Raw genomic sequence first — 18,719 nt, 5'->3', positions numbered from 1 at the left:
CAGCAAGGAATACTGTCTGTAAAATAAGATTTCTTTCTCTATGACGCCCCAGCTGGCCCTTGAGCATTCTCCAGAGAAGCACCAAATTTCAATTACTTCATCAGGAATTGCTCAAATTTTTCTAGATCCCAGGACTAGGCCATCAAGAAAAGTATTATATTCCCACTTGTTTCATAAAGAGGACTAAGAAAAAGAGAAAAAGAATCTACCACCACAGTTTTATCATGTATCCATGATGAATTTTACAGCTTTGCATTCTCCCAACATTCAGCAGAGTGGGGGTTTAGAACATGCAGAATTAGCACATGTCTTAACATAATGTCTGAGTGACAGTAAAATTGAACATTCCTTACTGCAGGTATCCACAGTATTTTCCTGCATCTCAGAACGCCAAAGAAAAAATTACAGTAGTACAGATATGCAGAAATAATCACGTCCAGTATCTTTTAAGTAGCAAGTACAGAATATGAGGTACCTCATTCATTATAAGGAATCTAGAAGTTGGTACCTTCCTTGGTACGAAGCCTTGAAATCTACTTTTAAATATTGTTATTATTTTCCAATAATTATTATGGTCACACAACAAAACATCATCGGTTTTTATCTCTCACTCTTTTTTTCTTTGCTTAAATATACGCAAAGCCATTGTTTCATTAAGATTTGGGAACATTTAAAGTACATAATTGAATTCTGAAAAGATCCATTCATTTAATCAGAACAAAAATAAAAGCTATTGGACAATGGTAACTGCTATTACAGCAAATGCTCAGTGGAGAAGTGCAAACACCACTCAGCACATCCTGTGCTCTTATGTCAGGGGTTACATGATAATGAGGCATCAAGTAATTGATTATAAATTTCTAAATAGATTTGTCCAGCCTGCAATGCAGCAGGTGGACATTGTAACACTGCTCATTTCTGTGATGGTTTTTCCCTGCTTTATTTCTGGAGTGATTGTACCAACCTGAGCAATGCCACCCACAAACTTCGTTTTGACCACAACGTCATCATCCTCTGCTTTTCCAAATGCTGCTTTTTGGGCTGCCCTGACAAGATTGTCTGATGCACGCTTGACAGCATTTCCTGCAGCCTTTGAGAAAGGTAAGAAATTCAGTAATAAGGAAAATGTGTAACTAATGTGGATTTGTGTGAACATCAAAACTAAAACATCTTTGCTTGACTGCATAGAAAAGGTATGGGTTTTTTTCCCCAGTGAAAAGCAAATTAATCTTTGAAAATCAGTGCTACAGAGAGAAAAAAATTCATTTGTTTTAAGAAGCTGAAAGTTGGAGAAGTTACAAATGAGATGTTTTTCCTACAGTTTGAAATAAAACAGTGGATGAAACTGCAAGTTATATTATGCTGATCAGATTTTGGTTTTTTGAGAAGAACAGAAACTAAAAGCTAGTGTATAAAGATATTATAAAACAATTCAGTTTTTAAATTAGTGGACTTTCATCAGGGCAAGTTAGCAACTTACACAGCCATGGTTATCTCAGATTTAAACCTTTATTTCCTAAAAATTCTCAGATTTCTAAAGAGAAACAGTTAAACATTTGTAAAAATACATCTTTTGTTGTCTGAACTGGGTACTGCCAGCAGGCCAAGACAATCTGCTCCCACATGCTGGCACTAGGAAGGGAAGCCACATGGACCAGCTCTGAACCTGCCTCCCCACCTTCCCCCAGTCCTATCCCATATTTCCAGCTACATCTCCCTTTCAACTCTTCTCACTGAAATGGCCCAAGGAAAAATTACTTGAAATTTGCTCTGCTCAACCTGGAGCTCATCCAGAAAGAATGGAAACATTTCCAATTGTTTCATTAAGTTTTGGAAGATTCTGTAACAGTGCATTCCAAATTTACATTCATGGGAAATGCAGTTCAAATTGGGGTACATAGGAGAAAAGCAAAACATTTAAAGTCCTGAATCCAACCTGTTGATTAAAGCTATGTGAAAACATTTCTGCTGGGGGCAAAGTCAGCTGAAAAGTCTTAGTAGTTTTGGGAAGTTCACCAGTAATAATATTTAGTAGACATCAACTCACTGGTTTTGCTATGATAAAGGACATGATTTCCAAGTGCAAACTGCTCTTCCATTCATTATTCATTCTGGGACTAAAATGAAGCTTGGTAAAATGGCAAAGTTCAATTTCAGTCCATGCTTGGGCTTATTTCCTTTTCACATTCCCTAACAATTTCTCACATTTGATGTCTATTTAACAATATTTGCCCACAATGACTGAGAACCCTACATTTCCTATCAGAGCTGAGAAAAGTCTCTAGTAGTTGATTTTCTTCCTGTTTTTATTGTTTGTTCTGCATTTAAAATTCCTTTGGACCCATCCTGGCCCTTGGATATTACAGAGCAGATTGCACTATGGGCAGAACCACCTTCCGGGTACTGACACCTTCCCCACACCCCTCTGGCAATGTCAATCTACATCAATCCACTATAAAGCACTAAAACCATCTCAGCCCTATAAGTGCCCTATGACATACCACTGTCTTCTATAGAAACAAACAGATTTTTCACGCATTCATACATTTATTTTTTCCTCCTAAATATTTAAACAATTTTTCTACTTTGAAAAAAATGATGACATCAGTTCCTCATGCTCAGACAGATACTTAGTTATATGTATTTCTGTTGGACTTGATTCTGCCTATCCACACTTGAACTGTTGCACTGAGTGTCCACTAGTTGCACCTGTGCAAGTACAAGAAAAAGGGGAATTTTCACTGCTCACCAAGGGTGGTATAAAAAAGCAGCTGAAACAGTTCTTAATTTCCAGGCTGAGCCTGCAGGGCATGATGTCAGAGAAGGCTGTAGTAATTTTAAAAATTACCATCCTCAAACAAAACTTCTGGAGATGTTAGATTTTACCCATCAAAACACAGTGTTAATTCAGCAGCAGTTCAGAGAAGCTTAGCATGAAATGGATGTGTAAAGTAAAAGGGAACCAGTTTCATGTAAAGAAGCTCAATCAGACTTGAGATGTTGCATTAGGTTCTCTTCTTACTGTCTAACAATGATTCTCCATTTTAGAAATGCTCTATCTACAACTGCTATCTCTTGACTCCTAGAAACAAAGGAAGACTGACCACAATCCAGGCTAGCACTTAAAGAAATTGTTGAACACATGTATAATCTTGGAGTGCTGAAACAGTGTTTACATAGCACTACCATGGGTTTTCAGTAGTTAAGAAAACAAGTACCTGTAGCCTCCTCATGGCTTCAGAGTCATGATCAGCCTTCACTTTGCAAGCCACAAGCAACTGTGCTGTAGAAGCTGCAACTTGTTTGGCAGATGAGATGAGTTTCTCCTCACTAGCATGGCCTTGAACTGATGCATTTGCTGCTTCACAGAGATTGCTGGTTGCAGCTGCCACCATTCGGGCCTAGAAGGCAGTAAAAAAAGTCACTGTCTATTCTCACAGGATATTCTTTCTTCAGGGAAGGTGCCAGTTTTCTCAAGAGAAGTAGTTACTCACAGCAGAAATAAGTCCCTGAGACCACTGTCCATCATCAGCTGCATTTGCAGGGATTGCTCCAACCTGAAAAAAACAGTTCAGAGATGGCTTACAAGAAAACAGAAAATACAATTGGTTTGTCTCAGAATTAGACAAGCAGTAATCCATGAAGAAAGGAAACACCTGTACCTGTGACTGTGCCCAGCACATCCAGGAGCAGAAAATCCAACTGGAAGTCAGTTGTCAGAGTAACTGTGCTTCCAGCATACATCTGCCTGCTCAGGAAGTGTCCAACTTACTATACTGCTTCAGCTGACCCACTCTTGGAACACACAGAAGTAATTACCAGAATAACCAGTAATTAGCATATTACTGATGGTTGAAGCCACAGCCTAAGCAACAGTTGAAGCAGCAGTTCCTTAACTCCCAGGCTTTAAAATAACTTACTTCTGTCTCCATAATACATTTGAATTTACATTATTCTTTCATCTCTTCTGATGCAAGCACTCTGGGAAGGTACAGATCAGAAAGCTTCACAGGGAAGCCCTCCAAGTGCCTTCATGCCTAATAATGGCAGTTTAGGACAGCAGCCCAGTTTTCTGCATGGCTTTTCCACTGAAGTGTTCGTGGCATCAGCAGTAACAGCAACAATTTGGAGACAGTCTTCTTCCCATGTTAGATGAAAGCAATGAAACTAAACTCTATAACTGGTTGCCAGACCTACACCCCCAGCTGCCTGGGTCTGAGTGGTTTTGGGAGAGAAGCTGGAAGATGTGAAATGCAAACATGGTCCAGAAGCTTGTGTTTTAAAAGAAATGGAAACAGGGATTTGTGCATAATGAGAAGTCCAGGGAATGAAATCAAATCATTAAGTGCAGCACCAACATAAACAGAAGGTATGTTCTCTTGTAGATATGGTGATACTTTTATGTAACTAAAAAATCAGTTATACAAAAAAAACCCATTAGGTCCCTAAACTATTTAGGTTTCAAGGTTTTCTTGCCTTATCATCCCCTGAACAGGTACTTTTAAGTAGACCACAGACTAAGTGCTCTGTGCTCCTGCTAGAGCCAAAAGCACTAGCTTCCCAGAATCCAGGCTGAAGCAGACAGCATAGCCTGATTGTGGGATCTGTAAGACAGCCTGCTCCAAGTTAAGAATTAGGTGAAAATGGAAACCATAACTATACAACAATGGTCCTATAATAAATTGTTCTTGCAGGCAACATACCTGGTTGATGTTTTGATTTTATATTTCAGAGTATACTAAGTGTGAAAAATAGTGATGGATATGAAATAATTTACAAAACCTCAATTCTGACCACACCTACAGGATACGACATATTGTAAACACTCCTTCCATTGGTCCCAGCAGTAACTACAAGCACAGCTACTTCAGTGTACTGACTTTACATGCAGGCCTGTGTCCCCATTGAATCACAAGACACTGAGGGCACAATTACTGACGCCTTTTGTTGTTCTGGTCCAGAGCAGTATTGTACATTGTGACATTTGGGTTTGGATCCCCAAACTGTTGTGTGGGACTATACATTACTAGCTTGAATCACAGATCTTCATGAAGTGAAAAACCCCCACAGTAAAACTACCCACAACTGAATCATTTGAAGAACCAAACACCACTTGTGAGGTTTAAATAAACCTAACTGTGGGATTTTTTAAACAGAACCAGATCTGGGCCGTGTATTGTGATGAGCAATGAAAAATTTACATTTCCATTAGTCATTCCCAAGCTTCTTTCCTACTGCTTTTAACAGCACAGTTAGGAGACTGGATTCAGTTTCGGTGCTTTCCCCCACTACTGTTGCTACATGTCCTCTTTACCCACCTTTCCCTGAGCCACCAGTTCCCTCTGGGCTGCTGAAGCTGACTTCACAAGGGCACTGGTAGCAGCTGCAATGGATTTAGCTGCTTCCAGGATCTGTTCTTCAAAATCCAGAGTCTCATCTGCTTGCTATAACCAAGAAAAAACAATGTTACACATTCACCTGAAAGCAATTACACTTTCAAGAGTGAGGACATATACAAAGACAAGAAGATTTTGGAATTCATCAGTAAAGTCAGTAAGACCTACAATATCATTTTCTGCAAAGGAGTTCTGTGTGGATTAAAGCTGGGAGTCAACATAAATTAAGTATTAGCTTGCCCTTGTGGCTGCCCACACTGAAACAGAGTATCACACAAGATACTTAAAGAATGCCATCAACTTTCTAATGCATTACCTCCACTAGGGCTACTCTAAACTACATTCAGAAAAGTGGAAGTTTGAAAAGAAATTCTTGTTTTTCCTATCAAGATGATCTCTCTAGTGCCATAACAGTGGCTTCCAGGATTGCTAAACTAGGGAAAGCATTTTCTAAATACCTGAAGACTTAAGGCATTGAACAATGATAAATGTGTGTTGTCTCATTCACCTGTACTAAGGAACGTAAAGTAGGTACCAAGCAAGAGCATAGATTTAGCAGCTTTTGCTAAGAGCTGTCACTGCACAGAAAGCAGCTTTGTGCAGCAGTCCAGTTTAGTGATCTTGGAGATATGAAGTTCCAAAGGTCTGTCTGGAACACTTCAGTCATCCAAGCATGTCTTTCAACAAGCATGTGCAAAACCTCCTAATGAGGTTTCTTACTATTTAAAATGCCAATTTATTGTTCTGTAAGAACTTTCCTGACTTTCAAATAATTTAAACAAGTATTGAAAACATTTAGCCATCTAAGCATGCTTACTAGCTTCTGAACAGTTAACAAAATAGATAGAGATGAACAGTTATTATTATTTTAGACAGAACCAGGCCTGGGCATATATTGCAATAGTTTTTTATATAAAATAATCCAACATAATATATTTTGTTTGTGATCCAATCACAAGCCAGTGGAATCCAAGGCTGTATGACGAGTAGGGCTAGTGGCTACAGTATCAGGGCATTCTACCTTGAGAGAGATGAGACTTTTGAAATACAGGTTTTTCTAACTTTGGCAGCATTCTTGTGTCACACAAGTAACTTTAGAAACACCAGCCAGGTGGGCTGTGAATTAGAAAATTGGGTACTTCGTTTGCAAGTCTAAGCACACCCATATAAATTTAAGTCAGATTTAGTTCTCCTGATACTGTAGTTTGATGAAATAGTAGTTAATTATAAAATAATAAAAGATATTTATGAGTAATTACAAAATGGCCCATCAAGCAGTGCTCAGTCCTACAGCATTTCGTGTAACTGTCACATAACTAAAAGTCCAGGAGATGAAACAATAGCATCCACAGACACCAGGAAAACTGAATCATCTGAAAAGGAAAACTGATGTGTAGATAAAGATGTTTACCACTTGAAAGTTTTTTTGTTTTGTTTTGTTTGTTTTTTTTTTTAGGAAAAGCCACCTAATCCATGGAAAAGTATTTGTCTTGCCTTGCCATTGGGCTATTCCCATCAACTAAAGTATATATCTTTGCAAAGCTTTGGAAAGTCATGTTCCACATAAAATTTTGGCAGTGCTTGCAATGCAACATCATGAACATTATTATACCTAAGTGCAATCACGTCAGCCCTCTACATGTCTCAGGTCTTACTTATGAAACTCTTATTTCAATCACAACATTGCCAGAGTGATTAAAATGAATCCAGTAAAGTCTCTATCAGAATTATTGTCCTTACTAAAACATGCATTATTGACTTTGATTTGACTAAAGACTGAAACTGAAATATCAACAAAAGTACCACTGACTGACAATAAATTTAACAGACTGTTACTGCACTTTTACTTTTGTCCAAGACTTCTTGCTATCAAGTTTTTAAATTCTTATTTCCAACATAAAATATATTATGTGCATTACTCTTTATATGTCAGCACTCAATGTCAGGAACTCAAACTTAAGTGAGTGAGAACTTCAATATCTGCTTATTTATTACAAAGGAGGAGTCAGTCTTTGCTGAAGTTTAATAAAATGCTCATGGCCATAGTCTGATCTATTGGACAGCTGTGTATGTGCCCAGATGGAATTCAATTTGTGAAAAAACAGCCACCAAAAAGATGCTGAACAAAAGCAGTTGTTTGAACTCAGTTCAGGGTAGTGAGTGGACTAAATATTGTACACGAGTCCTAAGCAAAAATTACTACTTTTCAAAGAGAATGCCAAGAAATCAAAGCTTGCATTATCAAGAATGCCATTGTTCAATGGCTGGATTAACTTTCACAGTGGAGCAGCAGGTGAAGCTCAGCAGGAAAAACAGACAGCTAAACTTTAGTATCTCATCTGGTAACAGATTTTTTTCTCCCCCGTTTACCAAATCAGTTTCTTTCCAATTATATTGAAATCTGGGGCTTGGAAGAACAAGCCACACCTCAAGGTTCTCAAACTTTCAAGTCTTGCATTCCCTGACATCTCACAAGTTCTTTTACTTTAAAAAAAAAAAATTCTTTTGACAGTTGATCCCTTCTGTGAAGAATTTATTTTTGTAGCAGCCTTACACAGCACTCAAACTGTTGAATGCCTCTTGGCTTTTCATCTTTTCTAACAAATCCTTCTTTTCTAGTCCTTCCCTGTGGTTTGCCCTTCAGCATTCTCAGGTGTGACGTACATCTAAGGGCTGGATATCAATGGGGGAGGCGGCACAACACTCAGCCAGCACTGTGGGTGTGTTTCCTGCCTGTGCTCTCCCAAGATCATTCCTTAGTAATGAGGACAGGGAGCAGCACAAGACTGGGCACTGCAAAACGCCCTACAAGAAAAATAATTATTCCACCATTCCCATTATTAAAAGAGTGTCTCCTGGACTGTCTTAAGTTCACACTCATATATAGTACCCTCACAACATGTGTCAATTCAAAGCCTTCATGAATAAAGTTGAGAGCGTTGATGTGATACATGGCAGAAAATACCATGTTGTGAGATTTTAGAGCGAGTTTCTTTAGAAACCCAGATCTATGACACAAGTGATTAGCTTCTCCTTCATCAAGCAACCCCCATGAAGATCAGCATCTCATTTTCCTCAAGCCTAAACTAATATGCTGTTATTAACTACGTACAGCTATAAATGGATTGAAAAATGAAGTCACGAGAACAGACAAACATCAGGCTCACTATAAAGTCTGTAGAATGGAATATCCTAAAAATGTTGATTATGCCACTGAAAACAAAACAAAAAAGATGTTTTTGTAGTGCATTTTAACCGTTTTTCTACAGCATCTCCATTATTAGGGATAGCATAAATAAAGTCAGGGTTAATAGGAAAACAAATGAGCCCCCAATCTCATTGCAAAACAGTAGCAAAAATTACAAAAGACAAACCATTTTATTTTCAAGCACCTCTCATCTTCTACTTCATAATGAGCAAACCAATATGAGTAAGTTACTGCACTGGGCCACGGAAAACACAGTAACCATTTCAGTGAAAGTCAGTTCTTGGCACAGCTGCTGCTCACTGTCACAAAGAGCCCTACACAACTTAAAAGTCTCTCCAAGAGCAACTCTACTGATAAAGGAGCCCTCCATGTATGTATTTTATACCAGATTAGGTTAGGAGTCTGCAGGAAGTCTTCTAAACCTGCTTGAGAGTGACTGTACTCCTTCATATTGCCTTCTACTATGTTAAAACCCCCGGAGACAGGGCAGGACACTGTAGGAATATGTTTGATATATAGTTGGATTAAATAACAACCTAATATATCAAACATATCACACAGAGTCCTGCAGAAAAAGGCATCCAGGTTTGATTCATCTTGGGTTAAAAAAACAAAGGACCAACTGCTGAAAGCTACCAGCAGGGAACTCTTACTGACTACAAGGCACCAGTGTTGTCTGGAGGCAGAGGCCTGCACAGAAGCATGAAGAGCAGACAGAGTAGGGTAGGGACAGCAATGCTCTCTCCTGTTGTACCTCATCTACCATATCTTTTTACTTAAAGTGTTTTTTTTTGCCCAGTATTAGCATGTAGATTTTATTAGACAAAATATTTTTCTTCTTCAGAAAATTACTCGTTTTGGGGGTTGTTTTTTTACAGGCAGTAGCATATTTGCATAACAGAAGGAATATGTGCCTGCATTGCAATACACCTGACTCTCCAAATGGAAAACTGAAAAAAGTAAGCATCCACACTCAGGAAAAATAATTGCACTTAAAGGAAACATGACAGCCAAATCCTGTTTAATAAACCATAAAGATCTCATTGCTTCTCAGATCACTTCCCACCTTGAACATGGCAAGGAGAACACTGAACAGGTTTTGTATTACAGACAGTAGTAACAACACCTGCTCAGGAGAGTCCTCAAAGTTCTTCCAAGATACAAACTCAGAAGACGTACAGATATTTAAAGGGTGTCAGTGGGGCTGTGGTCTAGTGGACTAAGCATTTTGGGAGCACATTCACCTGCAGCCAAACAACCAGGATTTAAAGCAAACAAAATAAGCATCGTACAATAAAACACAGGCAACAGTTAGAAGGACTGTATCTCATTAGAAATTGTTCTCTGGGATAAGATGATTCCCAGTAGTATAAAATGAAGATGTCTCATGCTATTTGTGTCAGCCTAAGACATCAATGGGAGCATGAGAGGTGCAAAGATATGAAGAGGAAACAAGGAAAATAAGAAATAAAAAAAATTGAAAAGTTTTAACATAATGAAGATAGTGGAACAAATGAGAAGAAACCCTACCTTCAGCTATTAGGGGCTTTTTCAGAGGTAAAAGACAAACTGGAACACAAAGATGAAAATTTCAAGCTTAAATCAAATGACTCCCACTCCCTGCACCAATAAAAAAACTTTACCAAAAACCAGAGAATCAGCCACCAACTAGTAATGATGAAGATGATGGATTTCCTGCAGGTAGATATTCTAAAATTACCAACTAAGGACTTCTCTGCAAGTTCACTTGATGATGATTGCTGTTAACCAAAGCAGGATATTGTCTAGATAGTCTGTTTCATTGTAGAAAATAACTCCTATTCCTGCATTTCATAGACTGAGCACAAGACAAAGCAACCCTTACACCTAGTCTAAGTGTTCCTACTACAGTACTCTGTATGTTGGCAAAGATGGGCATCAGAAAGACAGAGCCTGTTCACCACAGGAAATCCTGCTCTGGGAGGATACAAGCTACAAGTCTGCAGCAGAAAAAAGTGCTATTTGAGCCACTCTGTGAACTTCCTAGTACCTTTTGATGTGGATTATAATCCATATTGTGAAAAAGATTAAACATCTGAAAAGGATGCAAAGGCCGCTGAAATCCCAAATCAAACAAACAGTTGGATATGAATTTTAGTTTCAGAAAATGACAGACCAATAAGTCACAAGCAGGCTGGATACTCAAATTAACATGTTAAATGATGAGCAGGTGTGAGAGCTGTATTCACTGGGAAATTACAATGACCCTGGAGTGGCTTAGATGTTGGAAGGAAACTGCTCTATGGTTACCAGGCAACACACATGTGCTATTGTGCAGTGATTGTATAGAAAAGGTGATGGAGGACTTTTCCACTCCTCAGACTCAGCCTGTGTCCTCCACTCTGTAGAATCTCATTATAAAGGACCATTTTTCTTTATAACCAAAATGGATGTACTTGCTAAAAAATGCAGACAAAGAGCATTTCTTTTTCATGAGTTAATTTATTCCTATCACTAAGCAGGGAGTGGGGGGTGGGAAGTCCTCAAAAGGCTGAAGCTTCCAAGAACTATTTCATCTGATGCTCCTAAATAACAAAATACTACCCTGCACCAATACAATCATCCAACACTGAATGTTCTTGAGGCTCTGCTTTTTAGAAAGACTCTCATTAGCTTCACTTTGAAAACAGTTTTGCACCTACAAAGCAGCATAAACAGGAAAATAGATACATAGTCCTTTCCTGAAGTCAATTACACAGCCAAAACACGTTTTTCATTTTAACGAGATGCAACATAGTAATTTCTACTAAAACTTGCCCGTTAACACCAGGCAAAAGGTAGCAATTCTCTGGGATCCACCAGATTCATATATTCCCTCTGTGCTGCACATGAAAATAGTTGGCTTAATTTTATATCTTCAGAGACACATTTGAAATGACCTGGCAACATGCAACACCAATTGATATCATAATGAACTGTAATTTAATTTTCTTCAGGAAAATTACATAGAAATGATCATACAATGTATCTGATTTTACACTGAAAGAGCTATTCTCTGAGCATGGCATAAAATGCTGGTTTTAGTCTTAGAAAATCCTGCAGGTTATTTACATTCTCTTGGATCCCATCTGTGTTGCTGCTGCTTTCTCCTGCTATACTACACAAATTCAGATGTGAACAAAGGATCTCCAAAAGAAAGCAAGTGAGAATGACTACACACCAGTAAAATATGTTTGGAAACAGAAATTTAAATAATCAACAGTAATGATGCCATAACTATTACAAGCATTTCTAACATTTGGCTTATCTCCCTTTGCTTGCTCATGGCTGGTGCTTGACTCCCTCCCTGAAAAGCATCTTTTTACCCTCTACCCTCAGGGGTAAGTGCCATCCAGAGCAGCACCTTGTGGCACTGAGACTCATGCAAGGTTTGATTGTTTACACCATTATCGTGGCCAGTAGCAAAGTACACACCAGGCTACAGGCAATGTGCATCCTCTGCTTTGTTAACCTCAAACAAACAATGGGGATGGACACTCACCTTAGGCTTGGCTCTCGGTTTCAGCTGCTCTAACTTCTTTGCTGCAGCCTCAATTGATGCTGCAGCCCCTAATAGCTCTGTCTCTGCAATGACTGTTGGGTCTTCTGGATCCACCCACTCTGTCCCTGAAATTAATGGAGACCGAGACAATAACTTCAGTGTCACTGTGAGCTGCCACTCAAACAGGGGGAATTGCAATCACACCTCAAGTATCCAATACAGAATGTACATCACAGAAAGCTGATTTTAGTGCCATAATGGCATGAAACCAGTGATTTATGTCACAGAGAAAACTGTAAAGCAGAGGGGAAAAAAGTATTTAGCAGGATTATTCTCTTATGAAAGTAACTTATTTAATAATTGTGTAAGCAGAGAAGCTTCAAAAAGGGGTACTGTCCATACTGGGAACAAAACCAGCCGTCACTCAACTTGTGTTTATCAGAGGTCTTACTCAGATGGCTCCTAACTTGACCAAGCCATAGGGCTCATTGAGAAGTCTGACAGAACGGTAGAGAGAACAGGCTACAGCCAACACAGTCACCCCCAGCACACCTGGCAGTCTGTTTGCTGGCAGTGGTTGGGGATGAAGTTAGCACTGACTGAAGGAAGCACACTTTTGGCAGTGTGTGTCTAACAGTGATGTAGAACAGGCCAAAGCAGTTTCTGTATCACATCTGAAGGTCAACTTTTTGTTGTTGTTGACTTTTTGGCATTTCTCTTTTCTCAAAGAAATTTTGTAGATCCACAAAATGAATACTTGGCTGGAAGTGGTTTCAGATTTTTGGAAGTTGTCAGTGCATTATTATTTTTGATTTCCTAACATCATTCTCTGAATTACAAGGTTCAGAAAGCATCCATATTCTGAATTGAGGGAAACAATGAAACAGCCAAAAGAAGTTCATAACCTCTAAGGGCATGGTCTAGAAACCATTTCTCAGCTCAAATGCTGTACAGGATGAAGATGTTCTATATTAAACCCTAATACTGGCAGATAAACAGGAAAAAAGAAAGAAGGCAGCAAGTGTAAGTACAGTCAACCCCGAATTTGTAAAATGTAGCAGTTCCTCTTCAAAAAAAGGCATTTCACAAAGGTTAAAACATTTACATGTTATATTTGTTAGGAGACAATTTTATTATGTACCTATACATGAAAATTAGGAAAGAAAACTGTGAATGGTTAAAAAACATTTTACTTCCCACAAAAAAGTTTCTAAAGTGAATAAAGACATCCTCTACAGGCAGTAAGTGAAAAAAGAAATAATTTTTATTTTAATGACTATGAAGTAAAATGAAAAAATTGCCAGAAATTAATAAATGTCTCCAAAGATGAGAATAATATAAGGATTTTTAAAAAGCACTTAGGGAATAGAAGAAATCTGATATTGGTTTACCTCGTTAGCAAATGGAAACTGAAATTTTGAAATATAAAAGAGAATGCAGAAAAAGCTGAAGAATTGAATAAAGCTACTTGAACAGATTACTTGAAACAGCATAATGTAGATCACTGTTCTACGAAAAAGAGTAACTGTATTAAGAGATAAGGAGGGAAGGAGGAAAGAAATTATGGATTCCCATATATGAAAATTGCTTATGGTTCGGATTGATTTCCAAGGATCATGTATGGATAACAGCAGGAAATAACTGAGAAGACCCTGCAGTGTACATTACACTGAATATCAGATAATCATCTCCGGAGTAGTGAGCACACCACACTGGTAGTCCGGCTTCCCAACTCACCCTTCATTGCTTCTGCTGACTGGATGAGCTCTGTGACAGCACCTGCAACCCGCTTGGAGAAAGAGGCCAGCTGATGCTTTAGCTCTGGAGTTGCTTTTTGAAGAATCTAGAGAAAGGGATAGAATGCACATTAGTAAGGATTCCAGAATGCTGGAAGATTCCCAAGGCACTCTCGTGAAAGCTTTATTTTATACAGCAATTGTGTGAGAGCCCAGCAAGAGAACTGTAACTGTCAGTGAAGCACTGGGAGCAAAGGCTTACACTGCAATGTTGGATGCACACCAGGAAAGTGGCACTGCCTTGCACAGCTGCAGGAACTGACAACGTTGTTGGAAGTTCTCAATCCTAAACCTAGGACAGAATTATCCAAAACAGAGGCACACTTGTGAGTATCTGGGAGGAATATGCAGCTTTAGCCCTCCATTCTCAGGTATTTTAGTCATACTTATGCATCAGGCTCAGTCTTTTCACACTCTTGGAGAGACGGTGATTTTGAAGTATTGACAGACTGGTTCATCCCTATTTCTGAGAGACAGAATTACAGAGTTCTGGAAGTACCAGTTGCCTGTTCTGGAAAAAAATCAGCAATGGTGAACACAAAATGCCAAGACCCTCAAACAGAAGGAAAAGATAAAAAATCTCTGAACTAAATTTGTATCAAGTATTAAACTGCGCTGCTTCAAATGAAAAACACGAAGACAGTTAGAGAGTGAAGTGGAATTCTTTCCCTGAACAGGAACATCTGCATTTTTAATGACCATATTGTAAAGAAAAATATTAAATTCTGGAAATTTATGTATACTCAAAAGCTCCTTCTGAGAGAAGAGTGACAGACATAGGTAGAGCTTTAAGAGCAAAACAAATGGTTGAGTTGTGAAAGTCACACCCAGGTTTGTTTTTTCTTAATGTTTTCAAAAACTCCCCTGCAAGCCTCTTTGGATGCACATTGAAAACAGATTGTATCTTTTTGCCAGAGTGTTGCCATACTGCAGTCAAATGCATGACCCATTTACTTTGACAGAATAAACTAAACCAAGTTATTTTCCTAACTTTGTCTGGTAGGAACTCTGCCACACAAGGAATTCTCTCTCTCTGGAGCTCCCATGTCAACGCATGTGTGGACTGGTCTCCTGCTTCCTAAGGATGATCCTTAGTCAACAAATTTCCACAGTAATCACAAGTACATGAATCCTCAATGGCTACAATCTGCAACACTAACAAAATATAACAACACAGTTATAACCAAAATTTATACACTGCATAAACTCTTCTCATGGCAGAAACTGAGCACAGAGCACCTCAAGGGTTACCTTCCAAATATAAGCAAAAACGTCAAAAAAATACACACATGTGGTCAGGATTATTACAAAGAATGCCATTTTTTACTCCAGTAACTGTGACACTAGTACTATCTGTCATAGTGTTGACAATGTTGGAATTGAAAAAACTGAGCACATTTTAAAACTAGGCTGTTAAAGAACTGCGTTGTTTTAAAGCCAGCTTAGAACTGTCAGCAGAGTCTCATCCCCACAGAGTCATGGACAACAACCAAAGCTCCAGACTTCCCTCAAGTACCCATGGATCAACACAGACCAGGATGGAGCGTATGGATATGCAGAACAGGTCAGTCTTGAACCAGAGTAGTACAACTTAAAAGGAGTTTTACTAAGAAGAGCATGCCGTACAGCTGGAATTAGCGTGTTCCTGGCTCTACCCCTAGCTAGGTGATTAGTGGAATATTCCTTTGAGCAAACAAGTCAGTTTTGTGCCACTTGCCCAATGCCACCTCTGCACAAGTTAATACACTGGGGCTTGAGAAATTTTAGATATTGCATCTGACAACTCTTGCACCTAACAAGTATCATTTTCAAAGAAATATGGCTGTTGGACAACCCCTGGCACCCTGTGCTGAGGCAGCCCTTGCAAGCATCCCTAGCCTGACCACTGAGGGTATAACTGAACTTACTGACAACTGTATCACAGGGTGCCAGATGGACTAATTGGAGATTTCCAATCCCCCATGATCTGCGTTTCTGGATGGTGTAAATTAAATGAAATTGCAGACCTAGGGGTTCTAAACCACCAGAGTTTTCTAAGGGAGCCAACACTAGGGAAGGGGCAGGGCGTGGTACGAGGGGGCAGAACTTTCTCAGGGCTTTAGGGCCCTGAACGTAAAGAGGCTTAAGGTAAGAAAGGCCTGTTACTTCAATAAAATGGAACATGCCTTCCTTACCTTAAGCCTCTTGACTTACGCAGAGAGAGAGAGAAATAAAATGAGCAAAAATTTATTCAAGTCTTCGGTCTGTTCTGGCACTCAGTTTGAAACACATACTGACAGCGTTCCAGGGGTCAAATCTGAAGAACTCACCACAGTACCTCTAAACTAAAAATGGATCAGACATCTAATGCTAAATCACTTACTGAAATACAGCTCTAAGAATTCTATTAGCAAGTTCCAACATTCTTGAACTATTTCCCCGCTAGTGACAAGCGCAACTGTGACTGTAGTTTCATACATATATTTCAGCAAGTTGATGCAAGTAATTACACATGCTCTGTTCTCAGCAACAAAACTGATTTGGGTTTGCTAATCTGCAGTTAGTGGCTGCAAATTTCAGTTTCAGAGACTTTAATACATCAGCTGAGAGCCACCTAAAAGAAATCGCTGGTCATCCATGAAGCTGATCTCTGATTTAAGTCTTCTCCAGAAACATCAATATCTCATAAATGTTAGTTCAAACACATTTTATTGCTTCCTACAAATTAATAGCAACAGAAGAACAAATATGGGATAATTAGTATCTTATGTGATAATTATGTACGGTCAAGAAAAGCCCACTGACAGCAGGATTCATGAGTTTGGATTTGAGTGCAGAAGTTTTATGCAGAACTTCGGGGGTGTCATTTCTGATGTATTGGAGAGTTCTTTGTGAGGCAGTGCTGGCTGGGGATTTTGGGATGGCTTTGAGTAGGTGTGGCTGCAAGAGGCATGTAACAGTGCCTTCATAAAGATTATGAAACCTCTTCAGTCTGGGGGACAGGCCTGTCCCTAGTATGTCTAGAGTTTATGGTGGGCTTAAAAGCATACTGAAATGTCTTATTTTAATTTCTTTGTCAGGGACCTTTCCTAGGTTCAGATCTGTACTGTCTCCAGATCTGATCCAGAATGCAGCTCCATTTAAGTACTCCAGTATGCCTTCTGCCTCACAGTTTGAGCTAAGTATTGAGTTTCCTTTAGCTTGCTCTTCCTAACAACAAAACTGTTCATAACCTTGTGACAAACTGATAAAAACGTGTCACTAGCAGTCACTATAGAAAGAGGGCAGAGAGATTACTCTCTCCTTGGAAGCAACCCAGTATATGCATGCAGATGACTCCTTACCAGGAGAACATGCTCCAGGAGTTCCAAGTATCCCAGGGTACATTCTGTTCCAAAGCGCAGGGCTCTCTCCCGAACTTCTTCACTCACATCTGGGTGATATGATGCTTGCTGAGGAAGCAAAACAACATTAGTACCCAAAACAGCTCCCACAAGAGAAGATCAACACACAGAGATGGGGGAAAGAGAAGGGAAGAGATATTTTGTAGTGTGCAAATGACATTTGAGCTTGATGGCCAGCCATTTCTGTTGTAAGCAAACAGCACTGGAAGAGCAGCAGAGCTGCAGTTCTGTGAAGACTCATTAATGGTGTTAGCTTTATGGAGAGATTTAACACAGCAATAGCACTGCTGGAACCATCTGTTTAAATATAGAGAGAAGCTGCAGCAGAGTCAAGTCTTTGTAAGGATTTCCACTAAGTATAATGTCTGGCATTTGACATAAGCCCGACTAATTCAACCATTTGTTTTTTAATAAAAAGTGAAACCTGCAGCCTCTTCAAGCCTTGTACTTTCTACAATAAACTTCTAGGAAACTTTTTTCTTGAGCAGAAGTACCACTTGTTGCCAAGTGAAAGTCCCCAAAACGTACAGCATTTCCTTTCACAGAACAGCTCCTTCCACTCCTGCAGCCTCTTATCTCCTGTTGGGATGGGGGATTATCTCACGGCTCACTTATTTTCGGCCCTTCCTGCAACCTGCAACATCCCGAGCCAGGGCCGGCGCTGGTCTCTGGGCTCCCTCTGCAGGGAAGCTCGGGATGAGCGGAGTACGGAAACGGCCCGCAGGAGCCGCCTCCGCCTCCTCATCCCGCCAACACCCTGTCTGAGGGGAAGGAAGATGGGAGGAACAGGACTGATTTTCCTCATCTTCAGCATACTTCAAACGAGCTGCCGAAACCCAAAAAATCCAGAACAGTTTAAAAAAAAAATTCAAATAGGGCAAAGGGCTCCCCAGTATTTCTTATGCACACATTGCAAAGCATCCCAAAATGTCTCTTCTGTACTTAAATATTACTGTAATACGGGGAATTAGAGCAAGCATTGGTAGCAGGGAAATATAAAGTTCCTTTTATGTTTTGCATACATAGCCAAGACTGGTATCAGAGTATTTTGGGAGTATTTTTAAGGTTCAGTATATATTCCGTATACTTCACAGCAGCCTGAAGAGGTGACAGAAGTTATTTTAGGAAATCATTTTTGTAACCCAGAAACATCCAAACACAACACCAGTGGGGACTCACAACAGAAATATCTTTTCTTCCAGCCTTGGACAGAAGGTCTGCCCAAACATCTCAGCCTGAAACGTGCCTGAAGAACCAGAACACACATTTGTTTCCTCATGCTGAGGCTTCCTTCACTCTCAGCCCTCCTCATCTCTCCACATGCTTTCCCAGCAGTATGCAGCCAGCACTACCCGCCCCTGGTACAACTCCTATCCCGTCAGCAGCGCTGGGTGCCTTGTGGAGGGAGGTGTGTTT

At 39.6% G+C, this 18,719-nt stretch overlaps 1 protein-coding gene across 1 annotated transcript in view; it reads right to left on the bottom strand.

Annotated features, from left to right (window-relative positions):
• TLN2 (talin 2) overlaps positions 1–18,719 on the bottom strand; it is a 146,636-nt gene that overhangs the window by 3,843 nt on the left and 124,074 nt on the right. Inside the window, 7 exon segments of the mRNA XM_039558008.1 lie at positions 965–1,090; positions 3,219–3,401; positions 3,495–3,557; positions 5,319–5,444; positions 12,125–12,249; positions 13,862–13,967; positions 17,244–17,351. Of these exon segments, the coding sequence (XP_039413942.1) occupies positions 965–1,090; positions 3,219–3,401; positions 3,495–3,557; positions 5,319–5,444; positions 12,125–12,249; positions 13,862–13,967; positions 17,244–17,351 (837 nt within the window).

Source organism: Corvus cornix, chromosome 10, assembly GCF_000738735.6.
Source record: "Corvus cornix cornix isolate S_Up_H32 chromosome 10, ASM73873v5, whole genome shotgun sequence".
NCBI classification, from domain to species: Eukaryota; Metazoa; Chordata; class Aves; order Passeriformes; family Corvidae; genus Corvus; species Corvus cornix.
Note: the sequence above shows the minus strand (reverse complement) of the source record. Positions and strands in the feature narration are given on the sequence as shown.